The sequence below is a fragment of the Notothenia coriiceps genome, unplaced genomic scaffold (assembly GCF_000735185.1).
Source record: "Notothenia coriiceps isolate Sejong01 unplaced genomic scaffold, NC01 NC01_scaffold00021397, whole genome shotgun sequence".
In the NCBI taxonomy this organism is placed as follows: domain Eukaryota; kingdom Metazoa; phylum Chordata; class Actinopteri; order Perciformes; family Nototheniidae; genus Notothenia; species Notothenia coriiceps.
Genome location: NW_011354098.1, coordinates 16,913 through 35,044, shown reverse-complemented (window position 1 = coordinate 35,044; position 18,132 = coordinate 16,913). Strand labels below are relative to the sequence as shown.

General features: G+C 40.9%; 1 protein-coding gene across 6 annotated transcripts in view; it reads left to right on the top strand.

The window, feature by feature from the left end:
* The window catches only part of pleca (plectin a), a 55,657-nt gene that overhangs the window by 22,638 nt on the left and 14,887 nt on the right, over nt 1–18,132 (top strand). For 4 of the 6 annotated variants that reach the window (XM_010780178.1, XM_010780176.1, XM_010780173.1 and 1 more), the window contains exons 6-31: nt 3,182–3,348; nt 5,410–5,525; nt 5,668–5,774; nt 6,188–6,307; nt 6,412–6,507; nt 7,044–7,171; nt 7,761–7,854; nt 7,953–8,107; nt 8,741–9,143; nt 9,619–9,696; nt 9,869–10,030; nt 10,119–10,223; nt 11,371–11,466; nt 11,658–11,783; nt 11,971–12,123; nt 12,703–12,857; nt 12,949–13,075; nt 13,834–14,017; nt 14,185–14,205; nt 14,836–14,993; nt 15,502–15,680; nt 15,768–15,906; nt 15,990–16,346; nt 16,736–16,819; nt 16,899–17,003; nt 17,176–17,274. In XM_010780178.1, coding sequence (XP_010778480.1) covers nt 3,182–3,348; nt 5,410–5,525; nt 5,668–5,774; nt 6,188–6,307; nt 6,412–6,507; nt 7,044–7,171; nt 7,761–7,854; nt 7,953–8,107; nt 8,741–9,143; nt 9,619–9,696; nt 9,869–10,030; nt 10,119–10,223; nt 11,371–11,466; nt 11,658–11,783; nt 11,971–12,123; nt 12,703–12,857; nt 12,949–13,075; nt 13,834–14,017; nt 14,185–14,205; nt 14,836–14,993; nt 15,502–15,680; nt 15,768–15,906; nt 15,990–16,346; nt 16,736–16,819; nt 16,899–17,003; nt 17,176–17,274 — 3,714 coding nt within the window. The remainder of the gene's footprint in view (nt 1–3,181; nt 3,349–5,409; nt 5,526–5,667; nt 5,775–6,187; nt 6,308–6,411; nt 6,508–7,043; nt 7,172–7,760; nt 7,855–7,952; nt 8,108–8,740; nt 9,144–9,618; nt 9,697–9,868; nt 10,031–10,118; nt 10,224–11,370; nt 11,467–11,657; nt 11,784–11,970; nt 12,124–12,702; nt 12,858–12,948; nt 13,076–13,833; nt 14,018–14,184; nt 14,206–14,835; nt 14,994–15,501; nt 15,681–15,767; nt 15,907–15,989; nt 16,347–16,735; nt 16,820–16,898; nt 17,004–17,175; nt 17,275–18,132) is intronic. The other 2 variants (XM_010780174.1, XM_010780177.1) reach the window with 1 other exon arrangement.

The window sequence follows — 18,132 nt, the reverse complement described above, 5'->3', positions numbered from 1 at the left end:
GCATTAACTTGCAATTTGCATGTATTTAAGTGGACTCACATTTCCTAAACTACATTTGGTGTTTATGTTTTAAACTGTACAGCTTATGCATACGAAAAATCCTTCCACCGTGCGAGTACAATGCGTTTCATACAATTTGCTTTGATTACATTATAATTAGGGTTCTTCCGCAGCACGTTCCCTCTTTTAGCTTCAATCATCAGCCCCACTTCATCCCGATGTTGACACAGCAGTGTGAGCCCACAGCGGAGTCCAACAGCCAATCACTTCCAAATGGACTTTATTGAACATTTGGCTGCATTTTACACTTTTATACACAAATACCACCGCTTCCCCTGTCCTTGAGAGCACGAAGACTAAACACTGAAGAAAAGCTATTCATTCATTCTGAAAGAAGAGTGCTCAGTCACTTTTTAAGTCTTTTATGACTCTTTCCTCAGTTCTGCGCGGCTTACAGTCTTACAATCTAAATAAAGGGGTTTCCTTTTATCCGGATCTCAAATGTAAACAATTTAAAATTCTTAACACCACCTATGGCACATTTTGAGGAAAGCATTTGTCAATGAGCAGATGTGTTCCTCATGTTGAAGAGGCGTGTTTGGAAGACTTAGGGGGAAACAGTGGGAGTGCGTGGAGATTCTTTGATGCTATAATCGGTATGATGGTTTTGATGTTGGTGTGGGATTCATTTTTTCCATCCAGTGTGACTCAGTCATTCCCACGGGAAAGCTGGAAGAGGACGTGGGCGTGACACATCGAAAAACTCCAAAAGCTTTAGAGAAAAACAGATTTCCAGCTATTTATATGGTTACAAAAGTTAACTATTCCCATTCAAGCAATAAAAGAAACATTTCCGTTGAAGTGTACTGAGTCACCAGTCAGCTATTCATTGTACGTTCCCATACCCATTTTGTTTTGGAACATCCTAGTTTTCACAAACAATGGTGAAGTTCCCCTCTGCTCCCCAGGTGCAGGTAACAGTTTACTCGCACACAGGTGACCAGTATAAATAATGGGCCTGCTGCGTGACAGAGTTGGGATCAGTTTTTTTTTTTAAATCTGCGAGGGCGGAGGTCCTGTTTCCAGTCTGAGTCACTCGGTGCCCACGTCCACGCTGAGCATCAGGGCTTCCCTTCTGAAAGGAAAAAAGCAGAAGGAAGTCTTTTTTTTCCCTCCAGCAGCTTTTCCTGCAAAAATAAATTCTCAGTTCTGCTATGACTCACCGAAAACCCCTGAAAATAGTATATTATGGTAATGGGAAACCACACTTCTTAAGTAAGAAACTCTGACATTTATCACAACACTAAATGCAACCTTCACTTAATGCATAATATGCAGCTTATTTACATCATTTTTATTATACTTTCTGTATGATTTCATGTCTTTATATGTGAATACAAATCCCAAATAAGAGATATCAAGACATCAAAGACAAACTGTTGGAATGATTGGAGACACGGGTCACTGGGGTTGTTCTCACAATTGAAATTGCAAAGTCAAAAAACCAACAAATAACTATTAAAATGTTTCCTGGAATTGTTCTTGCAACTTTTTACGACATGTGCCTAGTTTTATAGAGAACACCGCTCCATCTGGAGCTACAGGCAGACAGAAGGAACTCCTAGGCCTTTTCATAAGTACTGTTTACAAGTCTCATTATAGATGTGGGCCAGGCAGCCACTGGATGGATGGATTCATGCAAAATACAAAACATCGAGTCAAACAGCTGCATTATTTGTGATGTCCCTCAGTGTCAACACAATGCTGGGATTTACCTTAAATTAGTATGATTATGTCTTTACAAACGGGGGTTATAAAGTATACATACATCTCAACAAGAGAAGAGATAATTCATTCCATATTTAGCTATTAGCTAATATCCGTCTGTGTTGATTCAAAAATGTTTACATCATCTTTTATTCACTTAAAACTACAAGATAACTTAAAAACAAAAGTGATATTGTTGGGAGATTTCTTTTAATAGTGTGTTCTTGTGACTCAGAGCCAAGCCTCACAGCTCTTAAAGAATAGCAATTTGCCTGTGGAGGTTCTGCTACACAGTCCAACATTCATTTTCAGCAGCCTTTTATTTAGTGAGGTTTTTTTTGGTTGGAAATGTATACATTATAAAGGTGTATGTAGTGACTCATCGACATGTTGCTGGAAAATAACTTGTGTTTCTCTCCAAAACAGTGAGTGTTTTGTTTCTTTGCCCTCCAAGTTAAAGTGCTGCTTGGTATTTGAGGTTTGAAATGTGACTCATGTCAAATCTGGACGAAATCAGCGGGCAAACTGGAAAATACGTTTTCCTGCCCTTCAACAAACACTTCAATCAATACAGGAATATCAAAGTGAAGGAAAGTCATGTGCAAGGGAGAGAAAAGTCCTTTCACCATGCAAACTGTTTCTTAACTGAAAGGCAGTCAGGGCCACTTGGGGTCAACATATCCTATTTCCTGAATTTGGAAGTAGTTCTTCCAGCTTTGGTGTACAGGAGTTGAAGTCGTGATGTGAAAACATGGACATTTTTTAAAAGTTCACATCAATATCATCAATACATCAACGATTATTGTTCCATTCACCAGCGTTTTCCCACTGTGGAACTACTGTCTGCAATATTTCCGACATCACACGAACGCAACACTGTTTAATCTTGCAATGTTAACGATGATGAAAATATGGAGTTCTTTCCAATGCTGCACCCTTCGACCTCGTTTCCTGAAAATCATGCCAGTCCTTTATTGTGCTAAAAACCAAACAAACAAAGGGATCGACCCATCAACAAAATCTCCTACGGCGGATATATATATGTAATATAGTCACATATTCTGACACGATGGTTAAGAAAAACTCTCATGCTCGTGAGTTATTTAAGATGATTATTATGTGTTCTACTTCCATTAATATAAATGTATGAATAAAGGTATTCTGATTCGGATTACTTTACACTCATTTGGAAGATTTTTGCCTTACAATTTAAAAAATCAACAAATTAAATCAAACATTATTTATATAGTACTTTTTATTCAGAAAAGGATAAAAACATAACGTTCTTAACAAACCAAAAATAAAAACAATACTACACCCCCCCCTTTCCAGGTAATAAATAACACATGAGTTAAAGAAATAAAAAAATGAAGTTTACTATCACTGCTGACTTCTTGTAACTTCTCCCCTCCAGATCTCAGACATCCAGGTGAACGGCCAGTCGGACGACATGACGGCCAAAGAGAAGCTGCTGCTCTGGTCTCAGAGGATGGTGGAGGGATACCAGGGTCTGCGCTGCGACAACTTCACCACCGGCTGGAGGGACGGCAAGCTGTTCAACGCCATCATACACAAACACAGGTGAGGCACTGATGGAGGATAGAGTGGCTCTAAGATAAAGTATGCACTTGGATGTCTTAGAAAGAAAAATTAGCCTAAGGGGCAATACCACAGTGACACTAAAGGGTCATCTAAGAAAGAGATGCCATGGAGAAAAAGATTTCTGGTTGGAGAAGCTTGCCTGGGCTTGGAATCCTTTATCACCGTAGGATATGAAAAGTACTTACATTTTAAAGGTCTTCTCTGTGACCTTTTTTTTGCATTTCATGTTGCGGTACCTTTTATTATTTATTGCTGTTGGTATTTCATTGTACAGAGGCACACCTGACTTGTCCGGACAAATTTGGTTGGTTATTGTAAATCAAACATCGAGATAAATGCTAACTCAGACCTTAACTCTACAGCTCAGTCTTTCCTTGCTTTTGCAACTGTAATTGCATATCAATTCTGTTAAATGTTTAATTGACTCTTAAAGATCCATTGCTACTTAATTAAATCTAGCCGCCAACATAAATAAACTATAATCAGCCGCCATCTAAGCCTGCAGTATTTCACGGTTTAACACTCAAACCATGTATTTTGGTAGGAGCGCCACTCTTAGTCTTTGCACCTGCAAACACAGACAAGCCCTGCAGGATGGCTCTCCACCACACAACACCAAAAACATGTACAGCCTAAGCTGGCATCATTAAGTGTGAAAAGAGAAAGCGTTCTTTGGCATTTGTGGTTGCATTACACTCATTTGAGGAAAGGTTGCCCTGGAGGTAAGCTCATTGGAGGCTTGGCAGGTTGCAGCAAAACACAGGTGCGCTCACTGCTCTGCCTGAGAGTGTCTCTGGGTGGAGGAGGAGCAGGACGAGCAGAGACTGAGCAGCTGCAGAGAGGAACCTCAGGATGTAATCAGGAGCAAGCAGCTCAAGATACACTCGATATTCCTCAGAAAACCTTTTTTTTCTTCACAATTTCAACCGCATTTGCGAGGAAACTTTTGCGTTTCTACAATGTTGAAACTAAAGAGGAAGTTTTCATCGAAGAGGCGTTTGAACAGCGCCTCCAGCAGCACGGCGGGCTCCGTCAGTGACCTGGAGGATCGGGTGGTGATGCTGTGCGAAGACATACCCAACGAGAACTCTTTTGACTCGGGCCGAGGCTCCACCGGCCCCGGGGCCCGCTCCAGTCGAGGCTCCCAGAGCGAGGAGCACGACTCAGAGCCTCACATGGTGCACCTGAGCAGGGACAGACTGTCCTACAGACAGGCCTGCTTTGTGGAGCAGGAACCCCCCCGGCCACACAAAGAATACTACATCCAGAGAGTTATGCAAGTGTATGGATCATTTGGTGCTTTTGAATCAGAATCAGAATGTATTTATTGGTCCTGCAACCGGGAAATGTACATGATTACAACAGCAGAAGTATAGTGCAGATAAAGGAAAGAGAATAGACGTGCACAACACAATAAGTAAAAAAACAGATAAGAACACCATGGTAAAAAATAGCAGTATATATTTTTGAAGTGGTCATATAACATGAATGAGGTAGCTGGTACTGTTTACGGATTGTACATAAACTGAAAGAAAAACTAAGTTTCATATTTACTGGCATTGTTATTCTCAGACTTAAATGTGCAGAACTTCCTATACATTATGAATGTTATCTTTCCTATCTCGAGGCATGATATGCATTTGTATCCTCTGAGCCTGTGCCTACATGTTATCAAGCAGTTACCTTCGTGGCAAAGTGCACTCAAAGGCAAGGTGTCTGTTTCCTTTTGTATAAAAAGATGGAGGAATTTGAAGATTTCTGGCAGTGAGGACTCCTGTTTTTGCTTGCCCTCTCTGGGATCAGGTGCATACTACTCATGACCAAAGGGCCTCAAGCAACATCAAATATGAAACATGCCACATCGTTATATATGTTTTTAACTGGCAGCCGTCAAAATGGAATTTCTGCTGTGGGGTAGAAGATCAAAATTGCAAAAACATAGATGTAAGGGAGGATGCCAGACTGTAATTAAGTATATCTTTCGCTGACATTTTCAACTGTCAAAGAAAAAGACCCTCTTTTGCTGTTTTTCGCCCGCAGGCCCACTCTGATTGACATGGGTAAAGTGTACCGGCAGTCCAACCAGGAGAATCTGGAGCAGGCCTTCAGCGTAGCCGAGAGAGACCTGGGCGTCACCAGACTGCTGGACCCCGAGGGTGAGAGCAGTCACATGTTCAATACTTCCCTGAAAGCCTCTACTCAGGGAATATTAGAGCCTGTGTGAATTGCTTTTTCCAGCTTCCAGTTAAAAACAAGTAACCATTTTTCTTAAAACATTGTTATTCCCTCCCTCTGCAGATGTTGATGTGCTTCACCCCGATGAGAAATCCATCATTACATATGTCTCCTCTCTGTACGATGCCATGCCCAGGGTACCAGACGTTCAGGAGGGTGTCAAAGCCAACGTGAGTCCTCCTCTTCCTCATCGTCAGTTCTTCTTTCCTCTAAATCACTGCAAAGATATTTCACACCAGAGAGAAGGAAACTATGAACTCATGAAAGATATATTCTTAGTAATATCAATATTTTAAGCATAGCTTGGATGCCATTGATCAAGGGTCCAAGTGTATCAAAGCAATGAGGATTGACAAGTACAGATGACCATATTCCCTTATTTTATATCTATTAGCATCATCACCATGAAACACAACATGTAAGTACAGTCAGCCTTTAAGCCATGACAGTATAAAGACATTACAGCATTAGGTTTATAATCCCTTTACGAAGAAGATTTGTTGAAAGAATGTGTCACAACGACAATAGCTTCAGAAATGCTGAGTAATAAATCAAATATTTGTAAATGGTCTGTGTGTTGCAGGAGCTGGAGCTGCGTTGGCAGGAGTATTATGAGCTGGTCACCATGCTGCTGCAGTGGATCAGACATCACATCATGGTGTTCGAGGAGAGGAAGTTCCCCAACAGCTACGAGGAGATTGAGGTGAGGGGGTCTGGGCGTTAAGACCGAAAGAAACATTTTTGAACAGCGAAATGACACGATGACAGTGCCGATGAAGCGTTCTCATTCATCTCTTTTATTTGCAGGTTCTTTGGCGTCAGTTTCTGAAGTTTAAGGAAACAGAGCTTCCTGCGAAAGAGTCTGATAAGAACCGCTCCAAACACATCTTCAAATCTTTTGAAGTGAGTTCCATCTGCAGCTACACTACATAGGCATGTTTAAGTGTAGCCGTGTTTGCAGTATGTGCTGAAAATGCTCAGACAAGCAGGTACAGGGTGAATTAGTATTCTATGTTTTATAGTGCCGCCTTGTTTTTCACTGACATTTAAAGAATAAGACCTGCACCTAAATGGAAAAATACATCATTATTTTTGATTTAAAAAAAGGGGTGTTATGGAATCTATCGATACAACCTTTTCCAAGTGCCCAAAACTCTCATAACTGATCAAAAATGTGGGCTCCATAATGCTCTACTGTACCTATTACTTTTGTTTATGTTAAAAAGACTTTTAGAAAAATTTGAATTTGATGAGATATCACTTTTTGAAGCTAAAAATGTATACATAAGTACTCCAAGGACCGTCAGAGTTATTCTGTTGATGTATCACCACAAAAGTATACTATATGAGAATTGAAACAGATATATATTTTTTTATATGAATTGATAATTAAAAAGAACAGTTAGTCAGTTTCAGCTAATCTGTGTCATACTCTTCAGGGTGCAGTTCAGGCCGGTATTGTCAAAGTGCCTCCCGGTTACCACCCCTTCGACGTGGAGAAGGAATGGGGTCGCCTGCACGTCGCCATCCTGGAGAGAGAGCGTCTCCTCAGGAAAGAATTTGAGAGGTGAGTAACACCACGGCCCAAACCTCATCACAGGCTATGTTGCCAAAACAAAACCTCACATTTAAAAACCACAAGAAATATAAAAAACTATGAGAAATGAGTCACAACACAACCGCTTACTGTGTGAGGATGACTCATTTCCTTAAGAAAAAGTCCACTTCGGCAAAAAAAGAAGAGATGAAACTGAGTTTGTGGGATGGAAAGTAAAAATCATATTAGGACCAACACATGACAACCGCCTCATCGCCACGGAAACCTCGCAATAATATGGTCATCTGATAGTCACTAATACATTTGTCTGTTTAATCACAAGATTGCCAGGGCGTAGCTTTTAGTTTGGGTTCTGTGGAGAGTTTTTTAAACCCTCATCTTTCCTTTAGTGGACAGACAGAGCTCTAACATGGCTTTCATGAATCAGGGATATGCGTTAAAGCATATATTGCGCCCAAAGACAGAGTAAGTGCATTTCTTTATTTGTTACTTTATCCATGCATTGTAATACATCACTTCACATTAGGCTGAAATGTGTAAATAGTCTACCTTTTATAAAATGTTTTTGACCTTTGTCCTCCCTTCACTCCCTCTGCAGGCTGGAGCAACTCCAGAGGGTCGTCAGTAAGGTCCAGATGGAGTCGGGGGTGTGTGAGGAGCAGCTGAACCAGGTGGAGACTCTGCTGCAGATGGTGAGACACAAACATCTGTGACAGACCAAATCATATACATTAAAAAAAAAAAAAGATTTGGACCACATGCAGAGCTGTAACCTGTGTCTGTGCTGCAGGACATGAGGATGATGAACTCAGGGAAACCTGCTCAGCACACCGCAGAGATGGAGGCAGATCTGGAGAAAGCAGAAGGAATGATCCGCTTCCTCTTCAATGACGTTCAGCTGCTCAAAGACGGGCGCCACCTTCAGGCTGAACAGATGTATCGCAGGTGACTAGCTTAGTTTATATCATTGCAAATGATTAACCTTTGACATGAGGACAACTAATTCCTCATTTTGTTATCACTATAGTGCTTCAGTAATGGGTTCTAGTAATACCTTTCTTTTAAATCTAAACGTTTTTACGTGTCTCAAAAGAAAGTTGTTTGTTTACAAGTGTTTTGATAAGACCTTTTGGTGGGACATTAAACGTCCTTAGATCAGTCCGCCTTTAGCTTAGCGGTGGTGACGTTAGACTCATGTGACATACTGTAGGTGGAGTGTGTTGCTAATAATCCAGATCAAATGAAAGAGTTGTTTTGGATTTTTTGTCAGGAAACTGTTAAAATCCGGGTTGATCTACAAAAACACTTCATTCCTGCAGAACTCTATTCATCTATTCATCGACTAATTTACCTTTTTTTTATTAATTACTTATGGTTGATTCAATAATATATCACTGTGGTGAAATGCCTCGAACCAACAGTCTAAAGCCCAACAATAAATGGTATATAAAACATAGACATTTTTGTTGTTGTAAATATTTAGCATTTTTACTTGAAGACATTTATTTCATCATCAAATGTATTTCCTGTGGACTAATTAAAGAATAAATTGACATCCTGTATTTCCCCCGGCTCCAGGGTGTATCGTCTCCATGAGAGGCTGGTGAACCTCCGCAGCGAGTACAACCTGCGCCTGAAGTCTGGCGTCACCACCTCCCAGATCCCCATGACCCAGATCCACACCTCCCAGATCCCCATGACTCAGATCCACACCTCCCAGATCCCCATGACTCAGATCCACACCGCCCAGGTCACCACCCTGCAGCAGGCCCCCATGAGGGTGAGGCCCGAGCTGGATGAAGTCACCATGCGCTACATCCAAGATCTTCTGGGCTGGGTGGAGGAGAATCAGCGGCGGGTGGATGACGGGCAGTGGGGCTCAGACCTGCCCACCGTGGAGTCCCAGCTGGGCAGCCACCGTGGCCTGCACCAGTCCGTGGAGGAGTTCCACTCCAAGATCCAGAGGGCCAAGGCCGATGAGGTACAGACTGCTGACATAAACACGAGGAGATGTTTCAGATAGAGCAGAGAGGTGTTTTATGTGGGGAGGTAAAGAAGCATGGTAATGTGGTTCAAGAAATGTCAAAGAATCTCGACTTAAACCGTAGATACTTTTATAAACCAAGGAGTAAATCTGACAATCACCCATGCTGTATTTTCTGGACTCATATTGGCAAGTGGAACATCTACATTTGTATTTTCCTTTTATTTTATTTGAGGATTTATTGTTATTTTATTTTATGTTTTTCTTTTACTTAACCATCATCCATTTCTTTATTTAGTTTCTTTGTAGGTTTGTATAATATACAGTTATCGTGCTGCTATTGTGTAGAGAACTCTACAAACACAGTTCATTTTTAACGCAACCTAATAGAAATATATATCTTTTTTATTACAATTATTGCTACTTTGACTGACCTATTTTTAACATTTCTTATTTCCTCCCCCTGTTCCAGAGTCAGATCTCACCTGCCAGTAAAGGTGCCTATCGCGACTATCTGGGAAAACTGGAGCTGCAGTACGGCAAGCTCCTGGTAAGTAACAAAAAATGCGATAAAATAAATACAAAAAGCTTCAGAAATCTTGGATAGACTTTTATATTTTTTGTTCAGCAGCCGGTAGAAATTGAGCTTTCCCAAAGCCACAATGTCTCCTCTGTCTTTCTGTCCCTCATATTGCCTCATTTTGTTTTGTCCTCTCTTGTAGAACGCGTCTAAGGCCCGTCTGCACTCCCTGGACCAGCTTCACGCGTTCGTCATCGCTGCCACCAAAGAGCTGATGTGGCTGAATGAGAAGGAGGAAGAGGAGGTGAACTACGACTGGAGCGAACGCAACACCAACATGACGGCCAAGAAAGACAACTACTCGGTAACAGAACAGCGTGATGCTCGAATGAGGTTTACTCACGGACCTTTCTAGTGCTGTCCTTCTGAGTTTTCTTCCCTCTTTGTTCCAGGGTCTGATGAGAGACTTGGAGCTCAGGGAGAAGAAGGTGAACGTCGTCCAGGCAACAGGAGACAAACTGCTGAGGGACGGACACCCAGCCAGGAAGACTGTAGAGGTACGGTTATTATATTTATTTAGATTTAGATAGCTTGACTACTACAGCCTAAATCACCATATTCAATTGTAGTTTTATTGGTCTTTAAGGTTATATTTAATATAATAAATCCCAGATAGAGTGGGATAGACACAATATCCAACAGAGCCCCATCCCCATTTAAGTAATACTATGCTGTTTAGTCATTATAAACACATTCCATTCCATACACTCTTACATGAATGTGAATGTGATAAAGGGAAGTGAGACGTTTAGTAAATAGTATTAAAAAAAAAAAATGGTTTTAAATCCCAGATGTGTGGTAAGAAAGAAATGTAATAATATACTGGTCAATTGTTCTACATCATATATGGGGGAAACCTCTGAAGCATTAAAATCAGGACTCAGAGAGACACGAGCAGAGCTGGAGCTTTGATGGCAAACACTGACGGTTTATTTGGAGCTTCGGCCAGAGAATTCACAAGACAAGTCAAGGGTCAACCTACGTTCCTAAAAAGAAGGGCTTCTAGATGTCCCTGAACAGTAAACTATCTCATGTCAGCTTGTGCTCGGTCATAAGCTGGCAACAACAATGCGCCCATGCTGCCCCTCCTTAAGAGAGATAGCAGCAATACCCAAGGCCGTAGACCACATGTGTCAAACTCGAGGCCCGGGGGCCAAATCAGGCCCTTGGTGGATTTAATTTCGGCCCGGAAGGATGTGTTCCAGGTGTCCCACAACAATAACTATCTCTGACCGAGAGCTGCCCGGTCATAAACTGGTAACAACAACAAAATGCTCGGGCAGCCCCTCCTTAAGGCAGATAACGGCTGCTCAAGGTTGGTCAGCTGCGTCAGAGGGCAAAAGGTAAACATGTAGGGCGAAATGATTCCCTGACATCATATATAAATTATTTCAATAAGCATACCATTTCTTTGCACAGCCTCTTGTATAAATATAATAAAAGAATAACAAAAGATATTTAATATAATGAGTATATGGTCTTTTGATGAAATTATTTAATTCCATTTAGGCCGTATCAGTCGTTTGGCTAAAACAGATCCAAAATCTATCTTCTTTTGCTAAAATTGTAGATATTTTTATTTTGAAATGTTGACATTTGGTATTGTTTGTCCTCCTCACTTTTCTCTCTACACCCCCTCCTCAGGCCTTCACTGGAGCTCTGCAGACTCAGTGGAGTTGGCTCCTGCAGCTGTGCTGCTGTGTAGAAACCCACCTGAAAGAAAACACTGCATACTACCAGGTATGTTTACTAACTTACACAGCAGGACTTCAGAATTTAAAAACTGTCTGTGCACAAACATGGGGTCAGGTTATCCATTAAGAGTCAAAGCTCACCTGTTCATCAGTATTTATGTTGCAAACCTTTCTGTTTTTCGTTGGGCAAGTTCTGAATGCTGCAACTTAACCTCTTCCAATTTCTTCCTTGTCCAGTTTTTCTCAGACGTGAAGGAGGCAGAGGACAAAATCAAAAAGATGCAGGACACGATGAAGAGGAAGTACACCTGCGACCGCTCCGTCACAGTCACACGGCTGGAAGATCTCCTGCAGGACGCCACTGTGGGTTCATGATATTGTTTACATGGCAAACACATCAATACACTGTTATTATAATGTGTAAAAGTGCAACTGGGGAACATACTGTATACAATATCTGTTGATTTAAGGGTGAAGATGGTCCTTGATGGAGTAGAGATAGCTGTTTGTTCTTCTGTTAACGCTTTCTTGTGCTCTGTGTACTTCACAGGATGACAAAGAACAACTGGCTGAGTTCCAAACCCACCTGGAAGGCCTGAAGCGAAGAGCCAAGACCATCATCCAGCTGAGACCACGTAACCCCGCCACCGCCATAAAGGGCAAGCAGCCCATCCAGGCTGTATGCGACTTCAAACAAATGGAGGTAGGCATCGAATGGTGTTTGTATTTATGAAAAAAACTCAGTTCATGTTCTTAACCTGGAAGTTGGCATGGGATTTTTCAAGCACGGGACTTTGAGGTTTAGGTTTAGGTTTAGGACTTATTCCTGCATCACTTTTTTTCCATGCTTCTTTTTCATATAAACACACATTCTGCCAGAAGACATAGGAAGAACACTAATAACTCAAATATAATTAAATTAAAGATAAAAGGACGACACAGATTCAATTGTTAAAAGTTCTCGACTGCATATCGAAGAAGTTCTAACCAATTACAAGCCTCATGCCCTCCACTTACCTACCCTTTGAATTGTATTATTGCCAAACTCTGAAACACTGATTTCCGATAATTCTTTTGGGACATGCACAGAAATGCTGCATGCATAAAAATCAAAGAAAACACACGTTTAAAAACAAAAAAAATTGTTAAATGAAGTTGATTTGCCAAATTCCTGATTGAATATAAATGAGTTCACTTTTAATGAAGGCTATGTAAACAGCAGTACATTACAGGGGTATCAGTAGCAGATGAAGTCAGTCAGCCTGGTGTGTCTCTCTCTCAGATCACCGTCCACAGAGGCGACGAGTGCGCTCTGTTGAACAACTCGCAGCCTTACAAGTGGAGGGTGCTGAATGATAAAGGCAACGAGTCGTCTGTTCCCTCCATCTGCTTCCTGGTTCCTCCCACCAATAAGGACGCTGTGAACAGTGTCGCCGGGTGAGCTAAGATTCACCCGTATTGATTCCTAAAAATCTCAATTCACCTGCAGTTTGTCAGTGAGTGCTAACCTCCACCTTCCCTTCCTCAGACTGGATGGAAACCTGCAGCGGCTGCACACCATGTGGCAGAATATGTTCCTGGACATGAAGAGCATGCTGTCCTATCAGTACCTGATGAGAGACATACACATCATCAAAACCTGGAACGTCACCATGGTAACGACACAGGATACGCTATATGAGAGAAGGAATAACACGCTAAGGAATTGCATTTGGGTTGATATAAAATCCCTGAAGAACAGCGACTTGATTCAATTCAACATGAATGTAAAATGCTACCAGAGTACAAAGGTGCATTAGGGCCATTTAAGGTAAAGAAAATACTTTAATACTTTAAATACAATAGTAACACTGAGCTGGGAAAGGAGTAACATTTCACAAGAAAAACTCAGAACTTTCAATATTAAAGTCGTTTATCTACACGGAAAAAAAAATGGATATTTTCTGACATCACGGTGCTAAGTATAAAGTATAAAGGGAAAGATGATCTTATCATATAAAGTCATACATTTGCAAAAAGCATCATTTATTGGTATGATGTTGATTCATCCATGCAAAGTAAATGCTTGTGGTTCCTTGTAAAAATACTATTTTGGACTGTTAGATTCAGAATGGATCAGATGAAGGCTACTCTTACTGTTCCTCCTAGATTTTGACATGAAATAAGATTCATTTGTACATAATAAGTATGAAAGCTGGTAAGTACTAAGTAGACAAAAATGAGTTTCAAAAAGTAACAAATTGACAATATATTTGTGTTGATTGTTTGCTAGAGAAGGAGAAAAGTATTTGCTCTACACATACAGAATTCCTAAAAGTACTGGACGTGATCGATTTAAATAAAAAGGCACAGAGTTTTGTGATTTATTTTTTGTTTTCACAATGTTTACAACATGCATCTTCCTTGCACCCAGTTTAAGACCCTGAGGGTGGAGGAGTACCGTCTGGCCCTGAGGAACCTGGAGCTGCACTACCAGGACTTCCTGAGAGACAGCCAGGACTCGGAGACGTTCGGGGCGGAGGACCGCATGCAGGTGGAGTCCAACTACAACAAAGCCAACCAGCACTACAACACCATGGTCAGCTCTGCAGAACAAGGTGTGTACTGTTCACTTTCCAACCTGTCCCCAAACATGGGTCTGATAGGGAGGACAAGGCACATTCTTTATTCATTTATTCATTTAGCCTTTTTTCTCATTGAATAAGTTCTCATACATTTGTGATGGTCATTTGTGTTGAAGTTGACTGTTGGATTCACATTGCAGGCTATGTGCCCCCCAGAGCAGGTAAGGTCCACAGTTACAGTAGCAGATGTGCAGTCACAGCTTTTGATTGGCTGATCAGGAATGTGTGTGAACGCTGTTGTGTTGTCATTTCTTTTTTTATTAACTTAAATCACCTTCGTCATTCATCATCCTCACTGATCCCGGTATCCCTCCTAACTTCACTCACCGTTGCCTTCCTCTCTGTGTGCATGGTTTCACTGCAGCTGATCTACAATCTTTATCACTGAATGATTCAATCAAATAACTGATTCATTAAACACTCTGACGAATAATCATGGGACACTTCAAACATGTAGAATTACATTTAATTTGTACAGTGTGACATAAATCCATTTAAAAATCAAAGTATGTTATTGTACTAAAGTCCTTATTATATATTCATATTATTGTGTTTGAAGTACTATATAGACATTTTTAAGTCAAAATGCAAATGATTCTTTAAAATGTCCTGTTAAAAAAAACTAATACTGTACCTGTTGGAATATGGCATGTTGTATGCAGATTGCTAGTTATTAAAACCTATAGCTTACATGCAATGCAAAATCTGATTTTTATCAACAACCGGTTTATAAATCCAGAGTTGGAATTTTCTGCAAAATAATAATGAATATTCTATTTCAATCCAACCAGGAGAGCAAGATGAGTCGGTGTGCAAGACTTACCTGACGCAGATCAAAGACCTCCGCCTCAGGCTGGAGGGATGTGAGAACAGAACAGTGACACGCCTCCGCCAGCCCGTGGACAAGGAGCCTCTGAAAGCCTGCGCTTTGAAGACTGCAGAGCAAATGGTAAGAAACTGAGTTTAAAAACATGAACACAAAGTCAAGAAGGAAAGGGAATTACCTAAAGAGTTCCTACTAGAATATCTTTATTGTCATAACACTAGGTACAATGGAATTCCCTAACCCTTCTCTCAACGCAGTGAAAGTCTGTGAACAAATAAATAAAAGCAGTTATCAAACCAGTAGTAGCAGCAAAGAGAAGGCCCTACTTAGATCTAATTAACTGTAAATATACATATTAACAACATTTATAAATCTACAAAATGTACATATATGTTAATAAATAGATGTTAAAATAGATAAACAAGAAATCTTTGTTTATATTAATGTGTGCTTGCAGTCTTTGAAGGGTGGAGGTGTTTTTTTTAGCATTGTAGTGCTTCATTTACTTAGTTACTATGTTTAAAACTCTTATAATATCTCGTAACACATCCCAACTAAACAACGATAATACATGCAAACAAATAGCTTTAATAATGGGTCACTAAACCATCTGCCTTTTTCTCAATGACAGAAAGTCCAGTCCGAGCTGGAGGGCTTAAAGAAAGACTTGAACTCCATCACTGAGCAGACGGAGGAGGTTCTGGCTTCTCAACAGCAGATTAGCTCCGCCCCCATGCTGCGCTCCGAGCTGGACGTCACGCTGAGGAAGATGGACCACGTCTACGGCCTTTCCTCTATCTACCTGGACAAGTGAGGCTTTGTGACTCCTAGCACATCCTGGTTATTTCACAGCTGGATTTGTGCCTTTTTATTAATGTGAACACATCTTGATTACAGGCTGAAGACCATTGACGTGGTGATCAGGAACACTAAAGAAGCAGAAGCCGCGCTGAAGACTTACGAGAGTCGTCTGCTTGATGTTAACAAAGTTCCAGAGAATGAGAAGGAGGTGGAGGAGCAGCGTAGTCAGCTGAAGGTACTTTTCTTTTCATAAAGACAGTCATTTTACATATTGAATTGTATAATCTTGATGATAACTTGTTCTTTTTTGTGTCACAGTCAATGCGTGCCGAAGTAGAGGCCGACCAGGTTATATTCGACCGCCTGCAGGACGAGCTGAGGAGAGCGTCGACCATCAACGACAAGATGACGAGGATCCACAGCGAGCGCGACGCCGAGATGGAGCATTACCGTCAGCTGGTCAGCAGCCTGCTGGAGCGCTGGCAGGTGGTGTTCGCTCAGATGGACATGAGGCAGCGGGAGCTCGACCTCCTCGGGCGCCACATGAACTCCTACAACGTGAGCTACGAGTGGCTCATCCACTGGCTGGGAGAGGCCAGAAAGAGGCAGGAGAAGATCCAGGCTGTGCCCATCGGAGGCAGCAAGGCTCTCAGGGAGCAGCTGGCAGAGGAGAAGGTATTGTTAAGAACATGTGTGTGGGATAGGGAGCCAAAGTCAGTATGCCCTCTGGTGGTCACACTCAGGGGACACATTTAACCGTGTCTTGAATTCCTATGAAACTCTGGATTTTCATTGTTTTACTGGTTTTTTTCTATATTTCTTATTAGGTCTTAGCTATATTTTATGTTGCATTTTAAAGGAGTCTGAGATTTAGCGGTTGTGGATATGATTAAGAGAATATAGAATCTAAAAATAGAGTACTGAAGTCTGATAATGATTAGAGTAGTAGCTATGTTTTTTCTTCTTTCTTCATATTTTTTTTTTAATGCGCTCTTATTTCAATAACAACATGTTTTTAATATCTGAGTGTTGTCTGGTTATAATGGTTTCATTTATTTTTCCAGAAACTCCTGGAAGAGATTGAGAAAAACAAGGACAAGATTGACAGTTGCCAGAAAAATGCAAAGGCTTACATCGATTCAGTCAAGGTGTGTGTACTGATATTTCCAGCTTTACAACAATAAGGTTTTTTTTATGGTTCAATTCACCTTTTCCTTCTCTTTTTAGGATTATGAGCTCCAGATTTTGACTTACAAAGCCCTCCAGGATCCCATGGCATCTCCTTTAAAGAAACCAAAAATGGACTGTGCTTCTGATAACATCATCCAGGAGGTACGTCACACATGAGAAGAGCAAACACCTCAAGTTCAGTTTAGTATGACTGTCTGCTCATAACAAAAAGTATTTCAATGTTATATACATAATCCTGGTAACAAAATGTACTATAAAGAGTGAGACACCTTGATATAACATGTGTAAAGTAAATACACTGCATCTTTTCCAGTATGTAACTCTGAGAACCCGCTACAGTGAGCTGATGACTCTCACCAGTCAGTACATTAAGTTCATCACAGAGACGCAGCGCCGCCTGGAGGACGATGAGGTAAACACACACATTAACCCTGGAGTCGTGCAGCAGCAGGTTCCTGTCAAATAACTATCTAACACAAACAATGCAACTCCTACCTGTTAACTGAGTGATGTATGGGAAATCATTTGTCATTAAATAACACCAAAATGCTTAAGAAAATCTCAGAGATTATTTACAGAGTGACAGCCTTCAGTGGTGAAGCAAACGGTGTCAACACATCACATCCCCCCCTACAGTACATGTCGCTCATTCCTCTGTGTATTTAGTCAATTCATGTCACATAGTCTGTACATACGACACATGCTGCATCAGTCACATTTTACACTGCTTGATTAAGTCTTTGCTTCTTTATTTCCTCTTGAAATCACACACACTTGTGATTTCTGTTTGGCTACCTGCCTTCTTAGATATTTTTATTTCTTCCTTAGCTTTTACTTTGTTCCCCCTTTTTTTTCATTTTCTAACTTTCTATTGTGTTTGATCCCTTTGATCTGCTTGCCAGTGCTTTGTCATGATGAGTATTAATCGCACGCTTAAGAGATGAATTTACCCCCAAAGCACCAGGTATTTCAAAACATAAAAAAGGACCCTTTGTGTTCATGTCATCCGTCTCTTCATCAGGCTCTTTTGTATATTCGAAGGAAGGTTCAGGGCATTTAGGAGACCTTTCATAATTGTTCATTAAGAAGTTTCTCTGATCAATTGGCATCAGGTTCCTGTAAGCATGATCTGCCTTACTAGTGTAGATGTCAACGTTTGATCTAAATGTGCAAGCCAGTTTATGTAATTATTTTGTCTTCCTTTAATTATCTGACAAAAAGGCACTCTTTAAGGACGTGTATTTTGTATCAATACTGTTAGGGGCTGCAA